This window comes from Aotus nancymaae, unplaced genomic scaffold, assembly GCF_030222135.1.
Source record: "Aotus nancymaae isolate 86718 unplaced genomic scaffold, 86718_ANA_hifiasm-v0.15.2.pri h1tg000059l, whole genome shotgun sequence".
NCBI classification, from domain to species: domain Eukaryota; kingdom Metazoa; phylum Chordata; class Mammalia; order Primates; family Aotidae; genus Aotus; species Aotus nancymaae.
In genome coordinates, this window is record NW_026988473.1 from 53830017 (window position 1) to 53849559 (window position 19543).

General features: G+C 40.8%; 2 protein-coding genes across 2 annotated transcripts; both read left to right on the forward strand.

The window, feature by feature from the left end:
* Positions 1-8473: 8473 nt before the first annotated feature.
* Positions 8474-9433, forward strand: LOC105720023 (olfactory receptor 52L1). Its single transcript, XM_064365562.1, has one exon. It carries the CDS (start codon positions 8474-8476, stop codon positions 9431-9433), a length of 960 nt encoding a protein of 319 aa, XP_064221632.1.
* A 7664-nt stretch (positions 9434-17097) lies between these two features.
* On the forward strand, positions 17098-18039 carry LOC105704852 (olfactory receptor 56A5). The gene has a single exon (XM_012434327.2). The coding sequence runs from the start codon at positions 17098-17100 to the stop codon at positions 18037-18039; it is 942 nt and encodes a 313-aa protein (XP_012289750.2).
* Positions 18040-19543: the final 1504 nt, after the last annotated feature.

Here is a 19543-nt window from a genome sequence, read left to right on the forward strand (position 1 = left end):
CCTTTGTCAGATGGGTAGGCTGCAAAAATTTTCTCCCATTCTGTTGGTTGCCGATTCACTCTATTGACTGTTTCTTTTGCTGTGCAGAAGCTGTGGAGTTTGATTAGGTCCCATTTGTCTATTTTGGCTTTTGTTGCCAATGCTTTTGGTGTTTTGGTCATGAAGTCCTTGCCTACTCCTATGTCCTGAATGGTTTTGCCTAGGTTTCCTTCTAGTGTTTTTATGGTGTTAGGTCTTACGTTTAAGTCTTTAATCCATCTGGAGTCAATTTTAGTGTAAGGTGTCAGGAAGGGGTCCATTTTCTGCTTTCTGCATATGGCTAGCCAGTTTTCCCAACACCACTTATTGAACAGGGAATCCTTTCCCCATTGCTTGTTTTTATCAGGTTTGTCAAAGATCAGGTGGTTGTAGCTATGTTGTGTTGCCTCCGATGCCTCTGTTCTGTTCCATTGGTCTATATCTCTGTTTTGGTACCAGTACCATGCTGTTTTGATTACTGTAGCCTTGTAGTAGAGTTTGATGTCTGGTAGTGTGATGCCTCCTGCTTTGTTCTTTTTGCTTAGAATTGACTTGGCTATGCGGGCTCTCTTTTGGTTCCATATGAAGTTTAAGGTGGTTTTTTCCAGTTCTGTGAAGAAGGTCATTGGTAGCTTGATGGGGATAGCATTGAATCTGTATATTACTTTGGGCAGTATGGCCATTTTCACGATATTAATTCTTCCTAACCATGAACATGGAATGTTTCTCCATCTGTTTGTGTCCTCTCTTATTTCGTTGAGCAGTGATTTGTAGTTCTCCTTGAAGAGGTCCTTTACATTCCTTGTTAGTTGTATTCCTAGGTATTTTATTCTCTTTGTAGCGATTGTGAATGGCAGTTCGTTCTTGATTTGGCTCTCTTTAAGTCTGTTATTGGTGTATAGGAACGCTTGTGATTTTTGCACATTGATTTTGTATCCTGAGACTTTGCTGAAGTTGCTTATCAGTTTCAGGAGCTTTTGGGCTGAGATGAGGGGGTCTTCTAGATATACAATCATGTCGTCTGCAAATAGAGACAATTTGACTTCCTCCTTTCCTAATTGAATACCCTTTATTTCTTTTTCTTGCCTGATTGCTCTGGCTAGAACTTCCAGTACTATATTGAATAGGAGTGGTGAGAGAGGGCATCCTTGTCTAGTGCCAGATTTCAAAGGGAATGCTTCCAGTTTTTGCCCGTTCAGTATGATATTGGCTGTCGGTTTGTCGTAAATAGCTTTTATTATTTTGAGATACGTTCCATCGATACCTAGTTTATTGAGGGTTTTTAGCATAAAGGGCTGTTGAATTTTGTCGAAGGCCTTCTCTGCATCAATTGAGATAATCATGTGGTTTTTGTCTTTGGTTCTGTTTATGTGGTGAATTACATTTATAGACTTGCGTATATTGAACCAGCCTTGCATCCCCGGGATGAATCCTACTTGATCATGGTGGATAAGCTTTTTGATGTGCTGTTGTAATCGGCTTGCCATTATTTTATTGAAGATTTTTGCATCTATGTTCATCATGGATATTGGCCTGTAGTTTTCTTTTCTTGTTGAGTCTCTGCCAGGTTTTGGTATTAGGATGATGTTGGTCTCATAAAATGATTTGGGAAGGATTCCCTCTTTTTGGATTATTTGGAATAGTTTCAGTAGGAATGGTATCAGTTCCTCTTTGTATGTCTGGTAGAATTCGGCTGTGAACCCATCTGGGCCTGGGCTTTTTTTGGGTGGTAGGCTCTTAATTGCTGCCTCGACTTCAGACCTTGTTATTGGTCTATTCAGGGTTTCGACTTCTTCCTGGTTTAGGCTTGGCAGGAGGCAGCTGTCCAGGAATTTATCCATTTCCTCCAGGTTTTCTAATTTATGTGCATAGAGTTGTTTGTAATAATCTCTGATGATGGTTTGAATTTCTGTAGAATCTGTGGTGATATCCCCTTTGTCATTTTTTATTGCATCTATTTGGTTATTCTCTCTTTTCTTTTTTATTAGTCTGGCTAGTGGTCTGTCTATTTTGTTGATCTTTTCAAAAAACCAGCTCCTGGATTTATTGATTTTTTGAAGGGTTTTTCGTGTCTCTATCTCCTTCAATTCTGCTTTGATCTTAGTTATTTCTTGTCTTCTGCTAGGTTTTGAGTTTTTTTGATCTTGCTCCTCTAGCTCTTTCAATGTTGACGATAGGGTGTCAATTTTAGATCTCTCCTTTCTTCTCATGTGGGCACTTATTGCTATATATTTTCCTCTAGAGACTGCTTTAAATGTGTCCCAGAGATTCTGGTATGTGGTGTCTTCATTCTCGTTGGTTTCGAAGAACGTCTTTATTTCTGCCTTCATTTCATTGTTTATCCAGTCAACATTCAGGAGAAAGTTGTTCATTTTCCATGAGGCTGTGCGGTTCTGGGTTGGTTTCTGAATTCTGAGTTCTAACTTGATTGCACTGTGGTCTGAGAGACTGTTTGTTATGGTTTCCGTTCTTTTGCATTTGCTGAGGAGTGATTTACTTCCAATTATGTGGTCAATTTTAGAGTAGGTGTGATGTGGTGCTGAGAAGAATGTATATTCTGTGGATTTGGGGTGGAGAGTTCTGTAAATGTCTATTAGGTTTGCTTGTTCCAGGTCTGAGTTCAAGTCCTGGATATCCTTGTTAATTTTCTGTCTCGTTGATCTGTCTAATATTGACAGTGGTGTGTTGAAGTCTCCCACTATTATTGTGTGGGAGTCTAAGTCTCTTTGTAAGTCTTTAAGAACTTGCCTTATGTATCTGGGTGCTCCTGTATTAGGTGCATATATATTTAGGATCGTTAGCTCTTCTTGCTGCATTGATCCTTTTACCATTATGTAATGTCCTTCTTTGTCTCTTTTGATCTTTGTTGCTTTAAAGTCTATTTTATCAGAGATGAGAATTGCAACTCCTGCTTTTTTTTGCTCTCCATTTGCTTGGTAAATCTTCCTCCATCCCTTTATTTTGAGCCTTTGTGTATCCTTGCATGCGAGATGGGTTTCCTGGATACAGCACACTGATGAGTTTTGGCTTTTTATCCAATTTGCCAGTCTGTGTCTTTTGATTGGGGCATTTAGTCCGTTTATATTTAGGGTTAATATTGTTATGTGTGAATTCAATCCTGTCATTTTGGTGCTAGGTGGCTGTTTTGCCCTTTGGTTGATGCAGATTCTTCATTGTGTTGATGCTCTTTACCTTTTCGTGTGTTTTTGGAGTGGCTGGTACTGGTTGTTCTTTTCTATGTGTAGTGCCTCCTTCAGGAGCTCTTGTAGAGCTGGTCTGGTGGTGATGAACTCTCTGAGTTCTTGCTTGTTCACAAAGGATTTTATTTTTCCTTCACTTATGAAGCTTAGTTTGGCTGGATACGAAATTCTGGGTTGAAAGTTCTTTTCCTTAAGGATGTTGAATATCGGCCCCCACTCTCTTCTGGCCTGTAGGGTTTCTGCTGAGAGATCTGCAGTGAGTCTGATGGGCTTCCCTTTGTGGGTAACCCGACCTTTCTCTCTGGCTGCCCTTAGTATTTTCTCCTTCATTTCAACCCTGGTGAATCTGATGATTATGTGTCTTGGGGTTGCTCTTCTAGAGGAGTATCTTTGTGGTGTTCTCTGTATTTCCTGGACTTGAATCTCAGCCTGCCTTGTTAGGTTGGGGAAGTTTTCTTGGATAATATCCTGAAGAGTATTTTCCAGCTTGGATGCATTCTCTTCGTCACATTCAGGTACACCTATCAAACGTAGATTAGGTCTTTTCACATAGTCCCATATTTCTTGTTGACTTTGTTCATTCCTTTTTACCCTGTTTTCTCTAATCTTGCCTTCTCGTTTTATTTCATTGAGTTGATCTTCGACCTCTGATATCCTTTCTTCTGCTTGGTCAATTCGGCTGTTGAAACTTGTGCATGCTTCACGAAGTTCTCGTGTTGTGTTTTTCAGCTCCATCAATTCGCTCATATTCCTCTCTAAGTTGTCCATTCTTGTTAGCATTTCGTCAAGTCTTTTTTCAAGGTTCTTAGTTTCTTTGCATTGGGTTAGAACATGTTCTTTTAGCTCACGGAAGTTTCTTATTATCCACTTTCTGAAAGCTGATTCTGTCATTTCATCACACTCATTCTCCGTCCAGTCTTGTTCCCTTGCTGGTGGGGAGTTGTGATCCCTTGTAGGAGGAGAAGTGTTCTGGTTTTGGGTGTTTTCATCCTTTTTGCGCTGGTTTCTTCCCATCTTTGTGGATTTTTCCACCTGCTGACTTTGTAGTTGTTGTCTTTCTGCTTTTGGTAATTTTAAGTCTGCTGTGGCAGAACTCATAACCCCCCTGCTCTTCCCCCGAGGTGTTCTGTCCCAGGGAGTTACTGTTTTATGATGTTCCCCTGTGCGGTTGCTGTTTTCCCTGCCCACAAGGTGGCAGCCTAGTCACACTCAGGTTGCAGAGGCTTCGCTAAGCTGCTGTGGGCTCCACCCAGCTTCCGTGTGAACTTCTGGGTGTAGTTAGAACTGCTTCCGCTATGTTGGCCCGCCCCTGTAGTGACGGAGTCTCTGTAGTGGCGGATTGCCTTGGTACAGAACAGCAGGGTGCCTATGGAGAACGCCCCTCCTCCACAGAGCTGGACCGTCCCGGTTTCAGTTGTGTTTCAGGTCTTCTTGCTGGGTAAGAGGGGACACCGTCTCATCTGATCTGCCTCCGGAGCCGCTGCGTTGGCTAAAGCCGCGGCTCTGAGATTCGTGGCGCTGGCCTGGCTCCCCGTTTCAGCTCCCCTTGCTGGCTTATAGGGGACTCAGACTCTCTCACTTTATACAGTGAGCCGTTGCCTCAGGGTGCCGGCCCAGCGGCTGCGCCGTTCAAGCCAGCGGCGCCAGCGGCGCTGGCGACCCGTGTGGCTTCTCTGCGTGTGAATCTCCTGGTCTGTGGGCAGTAAAAATCAGTCTGGAAATACGGCGTCCACTCACCCTCTGTGCTTTCTCTCGGAGCTGCATTCCCGAGTTCCTCCTAAGCGGCCATCTTGGATCTCTCGAGTAGGTGATTTTTTATCCCTTATCCACTTCCCACCCTCCCCTACTCCAAGTTAAAAATTAAATTAAAATAAGTAAAAAAAAATTACCATTTACTAAGCAGTTGTAGACTTTTACTCTAGGTTTACGAGACATCCAACAAAAGTAGAAGCAGGTTATACTCAGGGACACGTGTCTCTGCTTCTCTGCCTCACCCTCTGTAGTTTGGTTGTTTTAATCTCACTGCTCTTCTCTCACTGCTTCTATTCAAGTCTTGAGTACCTTCCACAAATGCACAGCTGTTCTCTGACTTCTTAGCTAAAAAATGAGAAATGGGCTGAAGCTTGCAAACAGAAGGGGGTAGGTTAAAAAAAGAGAATGGACTTTCTCTCTGTGTGGAATGTTAAGCACTGAGGGTGAATTTTTTTTTTTTATTGCATTTTAGGTTTTGGGGTACATGTGAAGAACATGCAAGGTTGTTGCACAGGTGCGCACCTGGCAGTATGATTTGCTGCCTCCCTCCCCTTCACCTATATCTGTCATTTCTCCCCATGCTATCCCTCCCCAACTCCCCGCCCCCCCACTATCCCCCCTCCCCCCAACAGACCCCCGTGTATAGTGCTCCCCTCCCTGTGTCCATGTGTTCTCCTTGTTCAACACCCGCCTATGAGTGAGAACATGTGGTGTTTGATTTTGTGTTCTTGTGTCAGTTTGCTGAGAATGATGGTTTCCAGGTTCATCCATGTCCCTACGAAGGATGTGAACTCCTCCTTTTTAATGGCTGCATAATATTCCATGGTGTATATGTGCCACATTTTTCCTGTCCAGTCTATCATCGATGGGCATTTGGGCTGGTTCCAGGTCTTTGCTATTGTAAACTGTGCTGCAATGAACATTCGTGTGCATGTGTCCTTATAGTAGAACGATTTATAATCCTTTGGATATATGCCCAGTAATGGGATTGCTGGGTCAAATGGAATTTCTATTTCTAGGTCCTTGAGGAATCGCCACACTGTTTTCCACAGTGGTTGAACTAATTTACACTCCCACCAACAGTGTAAAAGTGTTCCTATTTCTCCACATCCTCTCCAGCATCTGTTGTCTCCAGATTTTTTAATGATCGCCATTCTAACTGGCGTGAGATGGTATCTCAATGTAGTTTTGATTTGCATTTCTCTAATGACCAGTGATGATGAGCATTTTTTCATATGTTGAGGGTGAATTTTTGTAAGATTATGAGATTCCTCTGGAGCTCTCAATAAAAATGTCATTGTTATTTCAAGTCAATTCTGGAAGACAAAAACAAAGAAGCCTAGGAAATATATCCCCACATGGCATTTCAGATTTTATAGCTATCATATTCAGAGTTTTGGGTCAATATAATAGTCATTATTAATTTGTACAAAAAGCACTCTGAGTAATCTATAGATGCATTGCCCACAAGAACTAAGTCATTCTTGACTTTTTAATCCTTACGTGTACATGTGCACCACCACCCCAACAGAGAAAAATACAGTTATTTCAGACTACACCCATCCTTTAAGACAAACATAAAGACATATGCATATCCAGTTTCAAGTTTTTTTTTGCTTCAGTATTTCAAGGGTGCATCCCATGGATAAGGTTAAACGCAGCATTTTGATACTTGATGTTAACGTGGATGTCAAAGACACTGAATTGTTATAACATCACGATGAGAGGTAAACATATCAAAAGTTTGAAACAGAGAAGCAGAGTTATGGAGACAAAGAAGAAAAGAAAGAAGCCTGTGATCTAATACTCAGTCCTCTTCTATTTGTAATATTAAAATAATTATGACTATAATTTGTAGACTAATCTATATATCATGACTTTATGTATATTACTTAATTAATATTTACAATAAACCTGTAAGATTGACGTCATTTATAAAATCAGAAAATCAAGACAGAGAGTTTTAGTATCCTGCCAAGGCTTTATTCCTAGAATATGAAATGGACAAAATTTAAACCAAGTTTGTCTTCCTCTAGTGCTTGTATTTATCCCAGTACATTGTGAGATGTTGACCATGCTATCTTTTATAAAGTATAATAAGATATGTTTTTTAAATAAAACAAACCATTAAGACACTGATAGAATTTCTAGAGATAAGTCAGAAATTTATGGGTGAACAAAGGAAGATTGTAAAGTGCTCTGAACATAATCAGTATTCATCTAACACAGGTAATGAATCCTTTCGAGTGGCGACAGTGGACTGAATTTTGAAGAACCAATTCAGATAAAGAAAGTTGAAGACAGACTACACAAAAGTCATAGGTAAGCTTGGTGTATACGCATAACTTCAAGAATGCTGGGATGGTTAGTAAAACATATCTGTAGAAATATATTAACTGTAAGACAAAAGTAATACACAAAAGATAACTTTTGATAACTTTTTATGCCAGGCTCAAAGTATGATTTTATTCCATGCCATAAATTCACTGAAGAACTTTAACCTTAGGAGTCATATATATACATCTGCAATTTAGAGAAACCGTGTGACTTCAGGGTTGAGAGTGAATTGGAAGGCAAATAAACAGTGGCAAAAGCAGAGAGATGCTATGAAATAGTCCAGGTGAGCGAAGTTGGGTATGAACTAAGGCAGTGACATTGGGAGTTGAGAAGCAGAAGTGGATATAAAGCGGGGTTAAAAATAAAGTCAACACAAATTGGCGAAGGGATAAAAGGAATGAGAGATTATGAATAAAGATAGCTTCCAAGTTTTTAGATTGGGTTACGTAGGTAGATAGGGATGTGATTCAAAATTAATGCCAAAAAGTAAGTAGACAAAATTTGGAAAAAATAGGTGAATTAATCCAGTGTTGAATATGTTGAGGATGTGGGACAGATATTCACAAAGCAAATGGAAAAATTAATTTATATTTCAGAAAGATATTTGAGTAAGGAAACATACATTTGGAAGAAATAAAAATATATAAACAGTTAAAATCATGGGAATAGATGAAATCAATTCAGAGATAATGTACAGAGAGGGATGAAAGGAGAGGATGGATCCCTGGAATCAATGACACAATGAGATAGAGAAAATGGTGGGACTGAGGCAACAGGAGGAATAGCTCTGGAATTACATGTCATGGAAACTGAGAAAGACTAATTTCAAAGCAATAGATTGATTTGCAGTGCTCAGTAATGCCAAGAGGGTGATAAAAATTACTCTTTGAAAAAGACAGTTCCAAAATATAAACAACTGAATAGTAGAGTTTAAGCATCTCTCCAAAAGTAGCTTATGTTTACTCTTATCTCTAAACAAAACTGAGCCTGTATTAATTCAGACGTGTGTCTGCCTCACCTGTAAAATAACTATCTCCAGCAAAGGAGATTTTCTTCCCTGCATCTAACTTTATTCCCTTTGGTTGCAGTTGAAGTCACTTTATTCTTCTCATGAAGATGGTTGCCACATTTGGGAAATGTAATAACATACCAGGAATGCAGAAATCATGACTTTGGTTTCTTTTCCCTCTTTCCTCTCCAAGACATTGATAATGGCCCTTAGCAATTCCAGCTGGAGGCTACCCCAGCCTTCTTTTTTCCTGGTAGGGATTCCAGGTTTAGAGGAAAGCCAGCACTGGATCGCACTGCCCATGGGCATCCTTTACCTCCTTGCTCTAGTGGGCAATGTTACCATTCTTTTCATCATCTGGACGGACCCATCCTTGCATCAACCTATGTACCTCTTCCTGTCCATGCTAGCTGCCATCGACCTGGTTCTGGCCTCCTCCACTGCACCCAAAGCCCTTGCAGTGCTCCTGGTTCATGCCCATGAGATTGGGTACACTGTCTGCCTGATCCAGATGTTCTTCATCCATGCATTCTCCTCCATGGAGTCAGGGGTACTTGTGGCCATGGCTCTGGATCGCTATGTAGCCATTTGTCACCCCTTGCACCATTCCGCGATCCTGCATCCAGGGATCATAGGACGCATTGGAATGGCGGTGCTGGTGCGGGGATTACTACTCCTCATCCCCTTCCCCATTCTGTTGCGAAAACTTATCTTCTGCCAGGCCACCGTCATAGGCCATGCCTATTGTGAACATATGGCTGTTGTGAAACTTGCCTGCTCAGAAACCACAGTGAACCGAGCTTATGGGCTGACTGTGGCCTTGCTTGTGATTGGGCTGGATGTCCTGTCCATTGGTGTTTCCTATGCCCACATCCTCCAGGCAGTGCTGAAGGTACCAGGGAGTGAGGCCCGACTTAAGGCCTTTGGCACATGTGGATCTCATGTTTGTGTCATCCTGGTCTTCTATGTCCCTGGAATTTTCTCCTTCCTCACTCATCGCTTTGGCCACCGTGTACCCCCTCATGTTCATGTTCTTCTGGCCACACTGTATCTCCTCGTGCCACCTGCACTCAATCCTCTTGTCTATGGGGTGAAGACTCAGCAGATCCGCCAGTGAGTGCTCAGGGTATTTACACAAAAAAATTGATCTGAACATATTCTCATTGTTTTCTTCAGAGGCGCCTTCTAGGGACACACGTCCAGGAGCCCATGACTGGTGTAGATACATGAATATAGACCATTTTGAGTGAGTAGTCCTTCTAGTCTTACTAGTGCCATACCAAAGAACACCCACAGATACTTGGCTTATTGGGATGTGCCTGGATACCTGGATTTGTGACGATTTTTGCCATTTTTTCTTTTGCTCTTGATTTCAACATTTCTCTACTCCCTGTGTCAGTAGGACTTGGGGATAGGAGAAATAGATGATAGTTCTGGATGTGTCATCTTTCTTGCCTTTGTCCATTGATAGGCCGTGCAACATTGTCTGTAACTGTAAAGTCCCACTCTTTGGTTGGTTTTAGGTTTAGAGTGTCTTCAAAACCTCTAAGTTAGTGCTGGGAGCCCCAGATCATTGGCTTCTGTGTACCAATAGGGTCTCTTCAAAGCAGCTGAGAAGGCCAGTGTAAGAAAACATCATTTATTGCAATATGGGTATTACTTATTTAAAACAAATATAAGTGGAGAAGTGACTGTAATAGTTTCTAGTAATAATGAAATGTAATTTCTATTTTCAAGGAAGAAATATATATATGTGTCTAGTAAATTTATTGTAAGAGATATCTCTTTGTGTTTTTAACTTGTTTACATTTGTGCTTAGGATAAAGAAGGAGTAAGACCAAGTACTGCGTATATGTTTGTTTTATAAATATTCATTAAAAAAACAAAAGTAACCATATGAGGCAATTTGATTTGAAAAGTAGACTCCAAGCAGAATTATCCAGCTGTCTGATGGCCACTGCAAAATCTCATAAATGAAACCTTAGTGGAATATAAAATGCAAAACAGTGAACGGTTGCTTTCCATGTTTCTCTCTAAAACCAGGTCACAAGCTCTTATGCAGGTTAGGCTATGGTATTTAATACAAAAAAGAGAGTTTACTACCATCCTTACATACCCATGAGGCAGGTAGTGAAACAGATCAGAACATGTTTTGTGCTTTTGAAACACACTAACCCCATCCATTGCATTCATTGCTCCCATCAGTCTCTACCTAATTGTATTAGTGACCCTTCTTCCCATATGGAAAAGCAAGCAAAGGAGAGAAGAAACCGGAGAGAAGAGAGAAGTATTCACTCCCATGTGTCCCCCTTGTGGTGAGAGGAAGAATAGCCTTCCTCTGTGGAAGTATAAAGTGTGGAAATGAAGTTCTTTTCTAATAGGCGGTAGGAGGGAGCCTTCTCATCCTTTGGGTGAGGGAACTTAGGGCTTATTGATAATGTCACATGGGGGATTGGAAAGCCATGGGGAGCAGGGGCCAGGGATTTTTTTTTTTTTTTTTTGGTGTGTGTGCAGGGTCATATTCTCTTACCAATACAGAATTAAATTGGAAAATAAGATAGCATGGAAAGAGCAAAGTAATTGGAAACTAGACTAAATACATATAAATAACCCATGGAGCAATTAAGAAATCACAGAGGAAGTTAGAAAATATCTCAAACTGATTGAAAAGTATATATGCCAAAAGTTGTGAGATGCAGCCAAAGAAAAAACAGAGGAAAATTTATACCTTAAATGCCTATATTAGAAAAGAGAAAAGATGTAAAATCAATGGTCTAAGTTGACAACTTAATAATTTAGAAAAGGAACAATAAATTAAGTCAGAGATAAACAAGAGTAAGGTATTCATAAGGACGAGAGCAGAATGGAGAAGAGCCAATATGGCTGACTAGACACAGCCATGAAGAGTTTCTCCCACCAAGAGACAAAACCATCAAGAAGACTGACACACTCTGGGCAGATCTTTGGAAGGAAAGAATTGAGAGCAGACTGAGGGAGGACACAGACTCTGGGCCGAAGGAGGAGGAAGCTGAAAACCTTGCATGAGGTTTCTGAGCACCAGGACTCATTTCTAGCCTTGAGTGGCTCCTGGGGAAGGGATGAGTTATATAGGCATGATGTGACCCACTCTCCCTAGCTGCAGGGAACCCCACAACCTCCATGAACATTTGAGCTATCGGGGACAACTGTTTGGATATGTGGAAGGAACAGGACTCCAACCCATTTGGAGCCCAGAAGGTTTGGCATTGGACTGGCTGCAGTGGAGCACAGTCAGACACACCCATCCCCCAAGGCTTGCCATGCTCCTTAGGTGTCTTTGACCTTGTTCGCTGTTGAACTAGTGGGGAACAGGGATATCTTACTATAGGACCAGGCAAGTCTGACCTGAGTGCTACCGTGTCTGCCAGTCTCTCTCAGGGTCCCAGCATGGCTGCACATGCTTGTGTCACAGCCTCAGTTGCCAAATCAGGGAGCTTCCCAGTGACAACTGCCATAGCTCCTTCACCAACAGACTCCACCTAATTATCAGCTTTGGCAGAAGCCCCCCCCCCACAACTGGCATGCACCCACCTGCAGCCTGCCCCCACTGCTTTGCTAGAGTCATGTAGACATCGACACCCCACCATCACCGATGTACACACATGTACACAAACCTCAGTGTCACCACCCTGCCGCTGCCAACGCACATGTATGCATGGACCCCACCATGCTGTTACACTACCACTCTCAGTGCACTGCCGCTGCCACCGTAAGTTCTTATGCTGTTTTTTTCTCATCTGTGTTGGCTGATGTTCCTTGAATCTTTGAATTTCTCCTTAGGATGAGGCTTTTTGCTGTTTTATTCTTTGGTGTCCCTGAGGGTTTCACTATGATATAATTTGGATTCAGTCAACTGGCTTCATTTCTGGATATTTTCAGGGTGCCAAGACTCAGCTCAGCACTCCTGGGTTATGTGCTCTAACCCTGAGGGGCTGGGACCAGGCCCATGACTTTGTTCTCTTGCCTCTCTAAGTTAAGCATCTACTGCACTGGAGGAGTCAAGGTGTTCTCAGACCCCTGGCAACAACAGTCCAATGGAGGGTGCAAAAGTGCTTCATCATGGAAGTGGCAGGAAAGTGCTCACTTGGATGTGTGTTCAGGCAGTGTCAGGGCAGCACATGTGCTGGCAGTGGCAGAGTGGTGGTATGGTGGCAGTGACTGTGCAATGACAGTGTTGAATGTAGAATAAGTGAATGTTTAAGAGGATGGTCTGTGTGGTCAAGCAGATAGACATAGAATTGAATTCTCTCCCATATTTAAATCCTGTTCTCTGCTAGGTGCGGTGGCTCATGCCTGTAATCCCAGCACTTTTGGAGGCTGAGGCAGGCGGGTCATTTGAGGTCAAGAGTTTGAGACCAGCCAGGTCAACACCATAAAACCCCGTCTCTACTTAAAATACCAAAATTAGCTGGGGGTGGTGGCAGGCGCCTGTAATCCCAGCTACTCGGGAGGTTGAGGCAGGAGAATTGCTTGAACCTGGGAGGCAGAGGTTGCAGAGAGCCAAGATTGTGTCACTGCACTCCAGCCTAGCTCTCATGGGAAATTTTAACTTAGCTGCCGTGTCCCAGTATCCCAAACTACCGCTCCCAGCTGGCTTGGAGAAGGGGATGGGACAGTGTGAGGAACTGACAGTAGATCATAAAACCTGCTAGATTCAGAAGCAGTCTCAGCTCTGGTAACGGGATGCAGGCAGCTGATTCCTCAAGCAGGACTTAATCTGTTGTATCCTCTGTGAGTTTCATGAATAAGGGAAGGGAACAATGCTGTGTTGGGCCAGGAGACCCTGGGTCACCAGAGGACTCAACAGGAGACTTTCTCCTCATGCTTTTATTGGGCCCCATGAAAAAAGAAGGAAAAGTCCATGAGTTCTAATACTGCATGCATGAGGATTTAGGAATCCTAGTTTCCTGCTGGAAGGCTCTTCTATAGTCTCAGCGATCTCATATTATTGCAACAAGGGATCCTATGTGTTCTGTGGCTGAGAACTTCATGCATGTATGCACAGAAATAGCAATCTAGGGATTTAAAAGAGAAAAAGAAGAGTTCTGGGACAGCATTTTGAGTCTAAGATGACACAGGGCACCCAGGTCCTTGAGGCTCAAGGCAAGAGCTGGTGAGGAAATGTGCTCACTGCCTTCTCCCAACATGTGCCAGTGTTAATGGGAGAGAAAGCCTCCTCTGATTGTTAGACATGATTTATAGCAGCAGAAACAGACTTCCCTGTGATTTTTTCCTAATAGCCCTAGTTTTTTCTTCTTCCGCTTGAAGGTCAGTCATCTATTTTGTAAGGCTTCACTTAGTTAAAATATCTACACTTTCCTAAATGCTTCTTATAATGAGTTTTTAGTGTCTTCTTTATCCTGGGTACTTTTTTCTGTGTGGTACAGTTTCAGAAGCAGTCCCTAAATCAAGATGCATTAAATTGGACACAATATTCAAAGCGTATTTGAACAAAAGCAAAGCAGAATAAAAGTTATCCATCTCTTTCTGATCGCTGTTACTTCTGCTAGTGCAGTGTTCCTTTATAATAGTTATTAACAGAATATATCAAAAGTTTGACTCATATTTATGTCTGTAACTCCACCTGACAGTATGTTTAGGTATCTAACCACTTTTTTGCTACTCCTATTCCTTTTCATCCCTCCTCTCGTATTCTTTTTACTAAGTACAGTCTTCTTAGTAAAAGCCAGGTAGCAGAAGATGAATTTGATCAGAATAATCATCTGCAATGTGAGGACTTGAAGAGGATGGATTGGAATCTGGGAATTGTGAAGCATGATCTTAGATAGGGACTACACATAAGAGGTGAGAAGAAGCACAAGTTAAGGAAGTGATCTCTCGGAGATAGTGAACTACAGAAAAGAGAATAAGCAGAGGGTGAGAAATAAGAATATATTAGGGTGACGGGATATATTCTGCCGTGGTGGACTGCAAGATCTCTAAGGCATTCTTTTCCGTTTGAAGGAACTACCAGGTAGTTTGGTGGTGCTGTATGTATGAAGGCAAATGACCTAGTAGGTCAGTGCGGTGAAACAGGGGTATCCCTCCCATCGAGTGCCAGGCTTTTGGGGCCAGAGAGCACTAACGTTGAATGCCTTGTTTAAGATTACCCAAGCTTTCACATGAGCTTAGTGTTGTCACTGTCCCTACCTCTGGCCCACAGCTCACTCAGCTCCTATTATCTTGAGCTTTTTCCTGTGGCTTACCTAGATTTCCACATCAGTTCCCTTGGTTTCTTTGGTTAATATTTTCCTTTTTATTTTTTCTTATTTTAGTCTTTAAAATAAAAATCAAACATTTATCCCACAAGCATTTATTAAGAATTTTTAAAGTTTTGCATATTGTAAAAACAGTATCAGATAAAAGATAAAAATGTGTCCTATGTACTTTAGAGATTTTACAGTGGATTGGGGAAGGAGAGGAGAGAAAGTTAGGCAGTGGTGTGTTTTGTACAATATTTAAATGGAAATAGTAGTTGTCTCTCCAGGGCTGTTGCTTTATCTTTTTTTCCTCTTTTTAATCATCCATATTTTTCTTCCTAGACTTTTGCCCCTCAGTTTAAATGTATTCACATTGCTTTCTGTGAAAAAAAAAAAAAAATCTATGCATTGATACATGCTGTTCTACCTGTGCATTTAGTTTTCCCTCCATGTGAAACTGTTTGTTGAAGATCTCTGATGAGGTGATTAGTCTCCCTGTGTCCATTCACTCCAGTCCTGCTGGCTCCCTGTCCTCCCCCATTCTATTTCTCTCTTCACATGAAACTGTTTCCTAGGATCGCCAATGATTACCTCATTGCCTAATGCAATGGATAATCTGTTTCTCACATAGCTGAAATTCTTCATGTGAGCATACCTGTCCACTCCATTTCATTTTCAATTATGTCTCTGTTCATTCCTTTTTGGTCTTCTTGCAATATCTTTACCTCTTCTGGTCCTAAGATTAAGGGTAGGCATTTCTTAGGGTTCTATTTTATGGTCTTTTTTGTCTTTAATTCTCCATAATTATATCTATTTAAAGTCCTGTGGTTTGAACTATATGTTGTGTGTTGATGATTTCCAGTTCTTTAACTTTCAAATGAATTTAAACTACTTTCTCTAACATTTCATTTCGTATATATTTTGATCACTTACAGAGCCAATAAACTCAACACGTCAAAACTGGATCCATAATCTCTGCCTCCACAACATGTATCAAATCTTTTCAAAGCCCATTTTTTGTTTTGTGAAACTTACTTAGTAATTTGAGACAGAGCAGACAGGGCAGTCTTAGAATTCTACCTTCTCTTCTTCTATGCAACTAGTGTAATCACTGTCTTTATGTCTCTATCATTATATTTATACCTCTCAAATATACCCCTTTTCTTCATCCTCACAGCATCCCAGAGCTATTTGTTCATACACTGATCACTTCTCAATTGGACTACTGAATCAACAGTCATTTGTCCCTTTTTAGATGTCTGTTACCTTCTTTGAGCCTTTAAAAGTTTGGGTGTGAAATAGGAAGAAGAAAGAGATTAGTATATTTCTCCAAAAAATGAAATCATGATCTTTATCCAAATGAGGATGTGGGATAGATAAAGAAAGTAATTAAGATATGAGAGATTTGAACAGTTTGAATACCTATGGGAAGGATTTAGAAGAGGTTGAATGCATAGGAAATGGGCTGGATAATTCGTGAGCCAGGGTTCCTAAGGTGAACAGAATCAAAATGTGAGGTCAAGGATTGCCATTCAGAGGAAGGATAGATCCTCGATTCTGCTGGTGCAACGAGGAAAGCAAGGATGTAGATGTTGATGAGTTTATGAGTCTATCATGGGAAGTAGAGGACTTGTATCTGATGTTTCTGCTGTCTTTATGAAGCAGTTAGAGAAGTTATCTGAGAGAAAAGGAGATTTAGTATTTGAAAAGAATAGAAAATATGAAAAATTGCTTGAAGTGGATAAAGGAATGAATTAACCAGAGAAGGTTATTGTCATGAATATGTGTACTAAATTCTCATTTGAGATGAGTGGTTATGAATTTTAATAAAAACAGCATAACCTTTGAGCACAACTTTCTATAGGAACATTGAGTTGCACTTGTGCAGGCTTGGATTAAGTATGTCCAGGATGGGTTGTGCCACAGGACAATATGTCAGAGTGATAGGGAGATTGGGAGTTCCTCTATACATTTAATCAATATTTACTTTTATTTTCTTCTAGTTTATAATAGAATTGGGAATATATCATACATTTTTTCCATCTGAAATGTCCTTTGGTGTATAATAAAAAGAGAGAAATACTAATTTCCCCCATCTAACAAATTATGCATTACTTACTAAAAGGATCCCATAATAAATTATTTTATGACATATTTATTAATTCTAGATTATAAACTTGGGTATTTCTAGCCTGTGGGATCTATAATTATTCAATTTGTTTTGTCAATATCACTTGGAATTTTTTTGTAGTTTACAGTTTGTTTTAATGAGGTAATTTCTATCATTTCTCTTCGAAACCTTTAGTCTGTTTTATTTGCTTTTCTAAATTAACTTCAGAAATAATTTACTAAGCATTCCACTATTTATGTTAATATTTACTAAACATTGCCTTCATTTGGGATTGGTCATCTGTATCTCATACATCTTATAAATTACAAAGTGTTAGCAAATGTTTTAATAGCTTTGTTTTTTCTATTTCTAATTCCTATGTCTTATCAAACACAATTTCAGGTGAAATTTTCTCAGCTGAGGATTTATTTCATGACTTTACCCAGCAACCACTCCACTTCCCCAGTCTCTGAATTCTTCCTCATTTGTTTCCCCAACTTCCAGAATTGGCAGCACTGGCTGTCCCTGCCCCTCAGCCTCCTCTTCCTCCTGGCCATGGGGGCCAACGCCACCCTCCTGATCACCATCCAGCTGGAGGCCTCTCTGCACCAGCCCCTGTACTACCTGCTCAGCCTCCTCTCTCTGCTGGACATCGTGCTCTGCCTCACTGTTATCCCCAAGGTCCTGGCCATCTTCTGGTTTGACTTCAGGTCGATCAGCTTCCCTGCATGCTTCCTCCAGATGTTCATCATGAACAGTTTTCTGACTATGGAGTCCTGTACATTCACGATCATGGCCTATGACCGCTATGTGGCCATCTGTAAGCCCCTACGGTACTCATCTATCATCACTGATCAATTTGTGGCTAGGGCTGCCATCTTTGTTGTGGCCAGGAATGGCCTTCTTACTATGCCTATCCCCATACTTTCTTCTCAACTCCGATACTGTGCAGGACACATTATCAAGAACTGCATCTGTACTAATGTGTCTGTTTCCAAACTCTCTTGTGATGACACCACCTTGAATCAGCACTACCAGTTTGTTATAGGTTGGACTCTTCTGGGCTCTGACCTCATCTTCATTGTTCTCTCTTATTTTTTTATCTTGAAAACTGTGCTAAGGATTAAGGCTGAGGGAGCTATGGCCAAAGCTCTAGGTACTTGTGGTTCCCACTTCATTCTTATCCTTTTCTTCACCACAGTCCTGCTGGTTCTGGTCATCACTAACCTGGCCAGGAAGAGAATTCCTCCTGACGTCCCCATCCTGCTCAACATCCTGCACCACCTCATTCCCCCAGCTCTGAACCCCATTGTTTATGGTGTGAGAACCAAGGAGATCAAGCAGGGAATCCAGAACCTGCTGAGGAGGTTGTAAGAAATAAAATGAATGAGACCTGATCTTCAAAACAGAAATTGATAATGGGAAATAATTGTTAGGATGCATAGAAAATGAAAACTGTTACTGTAAGAATAAGTTTAGATTTGGCTTTCCTCAGTGTTTCAATTGATTATACGGATATCCACTTCTTGGCTCCAGCTTCTTGTTGCACTGACTGGAATCTTAGTGTTTTGACATTCTAGAATTATTTGGAAGCTTTTCCTGACTTCATCTATGTGAGTATGAATTGACAAGCCATAATCACAGTAGGTTAGAATGGTTTTTCAAATATAGGATAAATATAACTCCAATTATTTTAAATGTGTTTAAATTCCTCTGTTGTTTAATACATATATATTTGTTAGACGTCTTGGTTCTCTCTGATGTAGCTCAGTGTGATTTTTTTAAATTTTTGCCATGAATGGATCTCTCATGGAGATATAGATGTTGACTCAAGAACTTTGATTTTATGTAGAGTGAATAACATGTGACATCTACTGCCTCCTCTCTCCTTGACAGATCTTGTTAATATTTTCATCTAATGCTACTTATATGGAGTGTGAATTTCTTATAGTTTTTTTTTCTAGTGATTTTTTACATCTTAAGATGACTCATATTTATGTGTATGTGTGTGTGTTTTGTTTTAAGTGAATTTGTGTGTCCTTTTTTGAAGTTATATTTGCCAACTTCTGACTTCATACTACCCTACCTGATTTTTCCATCAGATTTCTGGCACCATCTGTATTCCTACTCTTTCCTGCATGTCTTAGATATACAGTTAAACTGGCTTTTTCATCCTACTTTTAGCTCTCTTGTCTCAATCTTTATATCCTGTCCCTGGGCCAGCATAGCTTCCCATAGTATCCAGACATCTGAATTAGTGACTTTTTAGAATAAGGATAAATATGTTTAACACTTTGCAATTTTTATCCTGATCATGCTCTAAAAATGGTGAGACCTAGATACTGACCAATATTTCCTGGGATTAATTAACATTTAGTAGCCAGGTCCCTTTTTTGTTAGTAATTGAGCACCTCATAGATATTATTTTATAAGTCATTTCAGAATGTCTCCTAATCTATAATAATCAAATTATTTTTGGAAGGCTTATAAGCCAATTTATTATTTCTTTTATTTATTTATTTATTTATTTATTTTTTTATTGCATTTTAGGTTTTGGGGTACATGTGAAAAACATGCAAAGTTGTTGCATAGGTGCGTTCATGGCAGTGTGATTTGCTGCCTCCCTCCCCCTCACCCATATCTGTCATTTCTCCCCATGCTATCCCTCCCCAACTCCCCCCCCGCTGTCCCCCAACTCCCCCGCAACAGACCCCCGTGTATAGTGCTCCCTTCCCTGTGTCCATGTGTTCTCCTTGTTCAACACCCTCCTATGAGTGAGAACATGTGGTGTTTGGTTTTGTGTTCTTGTGTCAGTTTGCTGAGAATGATGGTTTCCAGGTTCATCCATGTCCCTACAAAGGACGTGAACTCCTCATTT

What these genes read in the sequence shown, in the direction of transcription:
- LOC105720023 (XM_064365562.1), top strand. Translation starts at nt 8,474, where the DNA reads ATGACTTTGGTTTCTTTTCCCTCTTTCCTCTCCAAGACATTGATAATG.
- LOC105704852 (XM_012434327.2), top strand. Translation starts at nt 17,098, where the DNA reads ATGACTTTACCCAGCAACCACTCCACTTCCCCAGTCTCTGAATTCTTC.